This window comes from Quercus lobata, chromosome 9, assembly GCF_001633185.2.
Source record: "Quercus lobata isolate SW786 chromosome 9, ValleyOak3.0 Primary Assembly, whole genome shotgun sequence".
NCBI lineage: Eukaryota > Viridiplantae > Streptophyta > Magnoliopsida > Fagales > Fagaceae > Quercus > Quercus lobata.
The window spans coordinates 23,290,982-23,302,278 of NC_044912.1; the positions used below are offsets into that span (position 1 = coordinate 23,290,982).

Below are 11,297 nucleotides of genomic sequence, written 5' to 3' on the forward strand. Positions count from 1 at the left end.
ATCCAGAAAAACACTTGCATCATATGATTTCTAAATCACAAGTAAGCAACTTAAATTTCAATCAAATATTAGGTGGGTAAGTCAAATTTCAAATCACAAGTAGACAACTTAAATTTCGACTAAACCACAAGTGGGTAAGTTGTAATTTACTCTAAATTTTATCAATAATTCGTATTTTCTCCTTAAACCATTGAAAAAAGTATTTTTTTTTTTATTCAAATTTTTGTCTCTATACTATTAAAAAAACTCTTTACAAAATTTAACGATGAAAAAAGAATTTTTTAAAATTTCGGCACAAAAAAAAAAACTTTTAGTAAATTTTAGTAATCCAAATAGTATTTTACTCCCCTAAATTAGAAAATAAATATGTGTGTGTCTGGTCACACGTGAGGGGAAGGTAGCGATATCATATGTCGGTATGTCGGTTGTTTGACTCATGGACGCGTACCTCCATTTTTAGCTACAACCGATTCTCAAAGCTAAAAACACTTTTCTAAATATCTCGTACCTTTTTCCTCATCACTACCCTTTCGAAAGTACAACTCAGTCTTAAACAAACCGGTCCGCAGACAATCAAAATTTAACTAACCGCCCTTGATATTTGCCCAAAAATCCTTTATAACCGTCAATTTCTCTCTCTCTCTCTCTAATATTCTCTGAAAGTTTCTTTCTCTACCAAGAAATTGATTTCTATTGCACAACAACCCATATTTCATGGCGGTGAGTTGTGAATTTTCTTGTTGTTCTTAATCTCTGTTCCTTTAAGATTCGCTTTGTTTTCTGTTTTGTTTGCTCACAGAATGTTGGGAAATGAAAGCTTTAAGGTAACTTCTTGTTGTTGTCTTCAAACGTCAACATATGCAAATCTTAAATTTTGGAAATGAATCTATATTCCTTCGTTTTTCTCAATGACCCAAGCTAGGATTTTTATGGGAAAATATCCTTTTTCGTGTATTTGTTTATTTAAATGGAATCCATGATCTTATGGTTATGAATGATCTGGTGCTTTGACCTTCTTTAATCAGTTATTTATGATATTTTTGTTATTGGGTTACCTTTTGATGCTTATTGCAATTTGCAACTTTGTGATTAACATGTCTTTACCAATTGCTTTTGGAGAAAATTTTTTTTATTAACTTTTTATTTTTATTTTTATAGATGCTTTAGAATTTTAGCCTATAATGTCTGTTCCATGATGATTGTTCATTATCATCAAGTCAAGAAACTAATTGATTTTTGGTGTATGCGGGGTTCAAATGCAAAATTTTTTATTCAATGGCAAGAATGTTCACCAATTGAGCTAACCGGAACTTATAGAGAATTTATTTGTTTGTGAATTGGGAATGATTATATTAAGTAAAGGAAGCACTTTGTGAAATAGCATGTAATTTCAAAAGATCTGGTCTGATCGAGACATTCATGATGTTCTCTATATCATGTTATTTGTACACAGTGGGCCATGCCCATTTGGTAACTATTTCAAAGTACAGCTTTTATAAACCTCATTTTTCTTTAGGTATGGTTGTTTCAAACAAATCATTTTCAAAAAGTTGAAAATTCAGCTATGCCTACCCTAATTTCAAACAATAAGTGCTTATCACATTATTATACACACACGCACATGTGTTGTTGACATTTTTAGCATAGAATTTGGCAATTTGCCTTTGAATGTGTTTGCATCTTATTTTTGGATAAAGTTTTACTGGAAAATTTGAATTATCAAGTTCTTAATCTCCTCTCCCTCTTTGTCCTTCTTGTGGGCCTCTGTTATAATTGCTTAGTACTGCTTATTGTTGGGGTGAACCCTAGATGTACTCACTTGCCACTCCATTTATGCACCAACTGGACTAAGGGTTTGCTCAATCACAAGTTGGGGAAGTAGTGAAGAATGTAAAACATTTATATGGCTAGTTTATATCCAAATTACGCTTTTTGTTTGGATTTTCTTGAACCAGAATTGTGATGAACTTCATGTGGCCTCAACTCTTTCAATATGTAGTCAGCAGAGTCTTCAGGCATTTTCGATTTTAGTTGATTTAATTATATTAGGTTGCATATATTACTCCACTTATACTCACCTTGAAGACTCTGTTAACGTGAAAATAAATTTGTGACAGTGGATCATTTTACTCTTGATGTGTTGGTTATATCTTGAAACTGTATCTATAACTGCAACTTTGGTATCATACAGAATCTTCTTAACTGCTTTTTTTCCTTCTCTTCCCACTTCTAAGTATTAAGCCTAGGCCTTAATGATCGAACAGGGCAGTAATCTAAGCACTTTTGGGTTTGAAATTATTGTGGTAAAGATGGATGGTTAGTGTCATGTTTATTGGGAAGACTTTCATATCCTTAGTATCACATTGTTGTAGTAGAGCCTCAAATGATGGTCTTAAGTAAACCTAACCAAGCGCATGAAGTTTAAAGGTGACCTACTTAGCATGTTTGCTTTTGGAGAATGGCTTACATTGTAGAAAATTTCCTGAAGATACTGAATTTGAAGCTAAATCTTGATAAGTAGTCATGTGTGTTAAAGCATTTAATTTTTTTCCCTTCTTTTTAAATCAGAACTTACTATTTCAGACTTTCAGCTGCTGCCTATGAAACATGGGAAAATGATTATGCCATTTATTGCCACTTTCTGAAGGAAATTAAATATCCATGTATTAGTTTTTTATGAAAAATGGGGAAGATGATTGACCAAGTTTTATGAGTGTTAGATTCTTGCTAATGTCTATCATGCTCGGGTTAGTGCAGATTTTGGAACTGGAAATTTCTCATGAATCCCACAGCTTTAATTCTCAAAAATAAAAGTAGATATATTTGAAAAGTGAGGATGGTGGTGGCTTAAAATATTTTGTTTGCTAAATTATTTGGTGGTCTGCTATTATCGATACAATAAAAGGACTTCAGATATGAAAAAGTTCATTTATTTTTTTAATTCTGGCTTTTGGCATTAAAGGATTTTTTGTTCATGCTCCTTGGTACTGCCTGTTAAAAGCATGATTATATTGTTCTTGCCACACTATCTTTTAATCCTAACTTATTATAGTTATATGCATTCTCCACTCATATGGAAAAATTTGTTCTACAAGTCTCTAGTTGGTAATTTATTAGTTGCTTGTCTGGTTCCTTTTCATTCCAGATAACAACAGTGAAAGTCAGCAATGTCTCCTTAGGGGCATCTGAGCAAGATTTAAAGGAGTTCTTTTCATTTTCTGGAAAAATTGAATATGTTGAAATGAAAAGGTTAGTATAAAAGACTTGGATTTATTTCAGCATTTCTCCTATATATGTTATGCGTGGCTGTGTAAAAGATGGATATTAGGATATGAACTAACCAGAATCAGCTTTTGGGTTCCAAATAGTTGTATGACCACATAATATTTTTTTCCTTCTTCCTGGTGACCTGACAAAGAAATTACAATTTTTATGGAAACTGATGTAGCCTAATTTTTCTCTTGTCTTCTTTTTCTTAAGTGAGGACGAGAAGTCTCAAGTTGCATATGTCATCTTCAGGGAAACCCAAGGGGCAGAGACTGCTGTGCTTCTTTCGGTAAAATCAATTCTATGTGCCTTATGAGTTAGCCTTCTCATTATTCATAAATCTTTGCTGATTCTCCTTTTGTACATTATTTGATGGCAATATGCATTTTTATGAGATTGGACTTCCAAGTGCTACTCTCTTGGTTTATCATGTCATCTATGCTTTTGATGGCTGTACCTTCATGTTTTAGGTGCATCAAAGCATTATTACATAACTTATGGTCACTTTGCAGTTCATTAATTCTCATTGAATCTGTCAAGCCTTTAAGATTGCTCAACATTACTACTGGTCACAAGTAAAGAGTTTTTTATTTGAAGTACAATTGAGTGCATTTTTTACAAATCATTCCCTTCATTAGTACCTGTGGAAAGTAAATTTCACTTTCCATGTTAATGAAGACCAAATCAAGAGATTGATTTGTAAGAGAAAGTTGTGGGATCGATTGCTATAGAAAATCATGGAATTGAGACAATTAATATGCAATTCAAATTCAAATTATGTTTGACTATTATATGTAATCCCATTATAAATATGGGTTCTCTTGTAATGTGTTATTAAGTCAAGTTAATCAAGATGTAGTCTTTTAGGGTTTAGTGGTGTGGTAGGCAGTTAGGCTGAACCACATTTGTTCTTCTCTTTCTTTTTTCCTTGCTTACACTTCCGCATCTTCTACAATTCTCCATTGTTCTCTTTAATTCCCACAGTACCATTAATTATGGTACTTTGCTTTTTTAAAATGAAATTTAATTTTGATTTATGAAAAAGCAAGAAAGTAGGAATCTAAATTTGATCCACTTTCAATGTGTTCAACTTCCTCTGGTATTTTAACCTTTTCCTCTATTTCCTTTATTTTTTAGGACAAAGTTTAACTATAAAATTAGTTGTATCCTAAAGCTACAACTTTACTCAATAAAATATCAAATAACAATGATTGATAGAACCTTCAGTATGCCTGCCTTATATGCAGGTAGGCTAAAGACAGTTGGTTCTCTACCAGTAAACATTGATTTTTTTTTTTTTTTTTCATTGCAAGAATCATCATTTCTCTGTTCTCATGGTCATTGCAATTAACCTCACAAGGCAATGCGCCCTATCTAGATTGATGTCTTTTCTTTTTTCCAGCATGTTTCCTTTTTCCACTTTATTTAAGAAATTAAATTAAATGAATCTGGATCTCTTAATGATGATATCAAGTTTCTTGGTTCTAGAAATATATATATATATATATATATATCTTGTATGTATATCGTTTGGCTGCAAGAGAGAATATTGTTCCCATGTAAATGTATCTATCTTCTTTACAGTTTGATTGCTTTCTCACATAATGAACCTATATGGCCTTTTCAGGGGGCGACAATAGTTGATCAGTCTGTCCACATAGCCCTGGCTCCAGATTATGAGCTACCAGCTGCTGCTGCTTCAGCACTGGCAACTGTAATATTGTCTCCTAAGTCCATATCTTAATATTGTTGTCAATGCTCTGCCTGACATTAAATTGTTTCAGTCTCATCAGGAAACAGAAGAAAAAAGAGAAGGTGGTTCTGAAACTGCTATTCAAAATGCCGAGGTTGTTGTCAGCAGCATGCTGGCTAAGGGCTTCAATTTGGGCAAAGATGCACTCAACAAGGCAAAGGCCTTCGATGAGAAGCACCAGTTTACATCGACTGCCACAGCCAAAGTTGCGTCTCTGGACCAAAAGATTGGTCTCACTGAGAAAGTGACTGCCGGCACGACCATTGTTACTGAAAAAGTGAAGGAAATGGATGAGAAGTTTCATGTTTCTGAGAAGACCAAGACTGCAATTTCAGCTGCTGAGCAGACAGTCAGTAATGCTGGATCTGCCATTATGAAGAATCGGTATGTTTTAACTGGGGCTACATGGGTTACTGGTGCATTCAGTAGGGTTACCAAGGCAGCCGGGGAAGTGGGGCAGAAGGCAAAGGAAAAGGCCATAGCTGAGGAAGATCAGGAGAAAAAAGTTGAAGGCTCTGCTCAGACCCATGAAACTGTATCCCCAAAAAATGAGCCCTCCAAAACCACACCGGCACAGGGATTGATCCTCTGAAACTCCAATACTAGCATAAATATTTGCATAGAAAGTTTAGGCTTTGTCATCATATTAAAGAATACCAATGCTTTGCTGCTAGTCTGGAAGTGGCACATGTATAATGTGTTGTCAGATGCTGGATGCTTTATTATGTATTTAACAAGGAAGTCATTATTTTCTGTTGTTTTAGTATTGTTCTCTTGTGTGTGTGTCTTGTGATTCAATGTCCTTCGAGGGCCACTCTAAAATTGTGCATCTATGTAATTATTTAATAGAAGTATAAAGATTAATGGAAGTTAAATTTTGATGTCGATATGAATAACAGAATTCTAAAAAGCTTTGTGCAAAATATTTGCTTGGTGGGATTTAATTACAGATATCTGATATGGATGAAATTGACTTGGACGTGGTATGCAAAGCTGAAAAATCAGAAACTTTATCGCTACCTATGTTTTGACTGGATCCAATTCTGTAGGCTCTCTTGCAAGGGCCCTGCAAGATTAGACTATGATTTTGGTTTCAATTGTACAGATAAAATCTGTGGGTTTTTGTAGTAATATCAAATTATTTTTCCACCTTCCCAACAGCCATGATCATGGATGCATTTCTCTTTAATTTGGTTACCCTTGAAGTCTGGATATTATTGAAGTTCAAAGAAGCAGCATAATAGGCTTACCAAACCGAGACATAGTATTTGCAATATTTTGATTGATGGTTACAAGCTTTTGCAGAGTCATGAGCATTTGTGATTTTCCAACCAAAGATTTAAGTGGTGTTGAACATTCACTTGAAACAGTTGTTAAGCGTGCTACTTCTAATGGCCAACATCACATAACTTTATGCATTGCATTTTGCACGAAGAATGGAACAAGCCTCTAGCGAAGTATTTGATTGTGATGAATTGAACAAAGTTAATTAAAATTGTGAGCTTGGTAATATGTAACATGGTTAAGAAGAAGGTGGTTGGCCAGATAACATGGTGCATTTCAATTGGATTATGATGCTGGAAAGCTGAACTAAGGAACTTCAGAAGGGGCTACCAACACAAGCCCCCATTACAGTGTGCATAGTGTTTTGCCACAGTGGTTTTGTTTGGAATAAATAAATAAATGAAAGGACATTGATTAATGCAACAACCGATCATTCTTTTTCCTCCTTGATTCAAAAACGCAATAGCAGAGTCAGCAAAGATAGGAAATACACAATTACACACTAGCAGATTCATTTGTTGTAAAATAATAGAATACTCATTACATTGATAAAATTATAAAAAGAAATTAAAAAAAAAAACTGGTAATCACTGATTCTGATTCATTTTTTTGGTGCATACAATGCAGCAGAATAAGTATGAACTCTAAATACCATACATTCTTCAGAAACTTTGACCACTGTATCATGCTTCCTATAGGACTATGAATGACCCAAAGAAAAATCCTAGCAAGATGACTACGGATAATTAGTCAATTTTAATTTCTAGAAGACTTTAAATAGAAGCGTTACTTCATTATAGAGAAGTTCCTCAAGGCTAAGCTTATAACAAATTTGCTGAGCATCTTCTTTGCAGCTTTGGCAGGTGCATGATGTTCCAGCCAAGTTTTTGGAGAGATCGTTGCCTTTTTTTCTGCAAGCACTACCACCATCCTCTCCCTTGGCTGAAGAGACACTATGTGCCATGCAAATATTCGGATAAGTGTTTCAAGTGGCAAGTGCAATGGATAACATACCCTGAAATTAACTCAATAAAGTCAAATAAAAGTTATGATTATGTATACTGTCAAATTTGGCTGAATGTTGACAATTATATGCATACTGGGGAAATTCTTTTATCCTAAAGAAAATTTAGGACGATGTAATATATTCTGCCATCAAAAGCACAAGATGTCTATGAATTATACAACTGAAAAGAGGCACATAGGGCCACATAAGCACAAGATGTCTATGAATTATACAACTGAAAAGAGGCACATAGGGCTACATAGAACTATTTTTCACTGTTTAATTTATGAATTTCGCCAACTTATTTTTGTATGTACATTTTTTTAATGTCTCAAGCACTATATGTACAGTTTTTAATGTCCCACTTCTCCTTAGGTACATTGTAGTCAAACTCAGCATATTTTTATCTTACCAGATTAAGCTATATCAAATGTACAGAAGTTAAAAAACAGACTCAGAGACAAAAATCTTGAAAGACAGTGAGAAAATTTAATGTGTAAAAATAACGAATGTCAGCTAAATCAACTAGTAAAGTCTTTTGTGATCAAATGTGGGACTTCTGATTGAATCCCACCTGCATAAAAGAGGCAAGCTCCCTCCAGTTCTGTAGCCTATAGGCTGGATTCAAAATTAAAAAAAAAAAAAAAAAATAAAATGTTGCAAAAGTACATATGTAAAGCAAAGATGTACGACCTGAAGATAGTGCACATGCTTGTTTGGCCTTGTTTGTTTAAGGTCTAGTAAATGTAAATCACTGTTTGGATGTAATGGGAAGCCATTTTGATACAAAAGCCTCTTGAACACAGACATTTTGAATGATTCTCTCCCTCTCTCTCTCTAAAAATATTTCTTGGAAAAGAAAGATACACCTGATTTCATGCAGGATATCTCACATAGGAATAATGAAATTAAAGCAATGCTGTGGAATTGTCATGGCTTTCCCCAAGAGTTTGCAAATTTGTTAGGTCCACCTGCCATTTAAAGATGATCACATATTGTAAGGAACATAAATTGCAGGAATAATGAAAACTAAGGTGAAGAATTCCTTAATGGAAAGGAAAGAAATAATGTAGTCATAACAGTTTTAATGCATGGTATTACAGCAGAATTCCACAATTAGATGTGGCTGAAAAAGATACTGCAGTATCCTGTGGGCACCAATTTGTCAAGTACAAATTATAACCTGTTCACCTTCCACTTACACTGCACTGCACCGGCCATCCCCTCACTGGCAAGTTTTATGTTCATGGCCTGCCTGTGAAACAAATAGATTATGAAAGGCTATTTGACACCCTCATTTTTTAGCATGGCCTAATTCTATCACTCTTCAAAATTATATAACCAATCATGTTTAAGAAATAAATGAATTGGGATATATTGTTTTGTGAGAAATTGAAAGAAGGAATTTTCCTTAGATATCAATAACAGTAGATTGAAGATTTGCATGTAGCATCTTATTATATGTGGTACTACAGTTGACACAAGGTAATTTTCAAGTTTCCTATATAGTCTGCAGTGAAATTTTTGGTATTTATTTGGTTTTCAAATTCAAAAACACCAGTTGAAATCTATGGAAATATGATCGATTGAACTTTGTAGCTTATATGACAAAGGCAAAAAACCTACTTGACCTCTTAAATTATCAACCTCAAGCTTTAAGTACAAAATGCAAGGATGGTGGGCAGTAGTCTCATTTTATATATACAAGAGATAGAATGATCATGGGTCTACTTTTTTTTTTCTCTATACAAGAGATTGAAGTTGTAGCTTTAGGGAGAAACATTCTCTTTTTTCTTCCCCTTCTGTTCAACTAAACTCAGTCCATAAACTTGCCTTCTTTTCACAATTGATGCAAGATTTGTGTAAGTAATGTTTGGGTATACATGTGTGTGAAGTTCTACATTGAATAATGATAAGAAGAATGAGTGGTTAATATAATACAGGTGAGCTCATACCCATTGGGTTTAGGCCTTTTGAGTTAAGTGATGGCTCTACATATTATATTAACTACCCAAGGATTCTCCCTAAGATGTTATCTCCCCAACAATTAAAGTTATTTTAGTGTAGACTTGTGACTGAGAAGGAAAATGAGTAGTAGAAGTATACCTATCATTTTACTATGGAAGACACCCATACTTACTAAAGTTGGACTGGCTACATTATTCCATAACACTTTTCTTAGAAATAGTAAAGCAATACATAAAAATAGATATTAAGACCATATTCCTCAATTTTTTATAGTATGGGTTATTATATTAAGAACATATTCCACAATGAATTCAGGTTTGAGCAAGAGTTTAATAAAGTCTAGAACAAATCAAGAAATCAACTCCCAAGGTTGAAAAATTATAAGCGCATCCCAAGTCCTTCCAACACTTTGATGAATGAAAATAGACATCGTAACTCCACATGAATGAAATGACCTTTCAACTTCGATGAATGAAAATAATTCCTTTCCTCACTCACAGCTATGACCTTTCAACTGTACAAAGTAAATACAACATAAGTGTTTACAAAACCAATTAAGTTCAAAAATTTTGTATTCGGAAAGATACATAATGCTTAATGAATCTAAGACTTGAGTACTAAAATAGATATGAGATCCCTAACGAGGAAAAGATTTACAATGAACCCAATATTTTAAGCATGGGTTGTTTTACATATCTTTATGCTTTGACAGAGATTTTCACCATTAGAATCAGAAAGTTTCCTTCTTAAATTACTTTGATATCTTACCCTGTATATTTCCCATATATATATATATATATATATGGCCAATTGCTATGGTTTAGCAATATGCTACATTGATTTAGTTAGTTGAGTGAGCCAAGTTAGAAGATAACATGGAGAATTGCAAAGCATTCATCAAAACATGGGTTCCTCTGATGTTGCAGTCATCTTATTAGTGCTCAAATACATATCTATGGTGTGATTGATATTCCAAATCCAACTAGACATTGAAGGACATAGCTCCAAAGATCATAGTTGAGCCCTGCCTCTATGTCCTGCAATGTCTTGTTGGTTTTGGGAGCCAGAATTGACCAATAGGAGCCCCACTGTAGCTGTGCAATATGACACATGATTTTCATTGCCTGTGACCTTTTGCCACCAGCCCTCTCTATAAATGAGTATGCCAAAAATCATGGCTCAGCCCTGCATGATATGGGAAATCAAACATGGAGAGAACAGGGGGCAAAAGGTCACAGGCGCTCAAAATAATCTGTTGTGACTTAATTAAAATATTCATAAAGTAGCAAACTCACTATCCCAATAATAAAAGCAATGCATTATTATTAGTTTTCCCCATGCTATCAAAAAAAAAAAAAAAACTGATCCTTTGCATCGTCAATGATAAAAAAGACCTTTTAAAAAAATTACTAAGCAAAGGCCCTCCTTAAGTAAACCTCACAAACCAAACAAAATAGTCAACAATAAAAAGTACCATGAACTTTACTTGGTCATTGCTCTATTAAATAAGATCCTATGGCATGTAGTTCATATTTTTTTTTGGGCAGATTCTTTTCAGATAATGAAAGCTGTGATACCATTTCTGTGAGTGTAATCAATTATAGGTGTTATGTGGAATAGAAATAGAAAAAATAGACTAAACAATCGCAAATGGACCACAAAGATTTATGTGGTTCAACTTTAGGCCTACATCCACAGGTGGCCAAGTTGAATAGAAATTCAATCAGAAAATATGGAAAAGGAAAGAGTGGTACACACTCAAAGTTCTATCTTTCGCGAAATTACAAAGACTGGTTTACAGAGAAAACATAGAGCTGCTTAGGAGACTTTCTGTGGGACAACCCAAACCAACTAGGACTTAGGTGATACTACTGGCTTTGTTGTACAATACAAGAAAGGTAACTGACTATCAATGGGTTATACCTCCATGTGGTACATGTAAGGCTTATTCAAGCCATGCATAAACTTTTTCTATTATAAAATCAGTAATCATCAATCCAACACAAAATTATAGGCAAA

The 11,297-nt window shown here is 34.0% G+C and overlaps 1 protein-coding gene across 2 annotated transcripts; it reads left to right on the forward strand.

The window, feature by feature from the left end:
* Nucleotides 1-481: 481 nt before the first annotated feature.
* On the forward strand, nucleotides 482-5,913 carry LOC115960278 (binding partner of ACD11 1). Of its 2 annotated transcripts, none has more exons than XM_031079076.1 (5): nucleotides 482-720; nucleotides 3,146-3,249; nucleotides 3,481-3,556; nucleotides 4,895-4,981; nucleotides 5,052-5,913. In XM_031079076.1, exons 1-5 carry the CDS (start codon nucleotides 715-717, stop codon nucleotides 5,610-5,612), a joined length of 834 nt encoding a protein of 277 aa, XP_030934936.1. In that variant the 5' UTR covers nucleotides 482-714; the 3' UTR covers nucleotides 5,613-5,913. The 2 variants fall into 2 exon arrangements, with proteins under 2 accessions (XP_030934936.1, XP_030934935.1); XM_031079075.1 differs by lacking the exon at nucleotides 482-720 and adding an exon at nucleotides 728-824.
* Nucleotides 5,914-11,297: the final 5,384 nt, after the last annotated feature.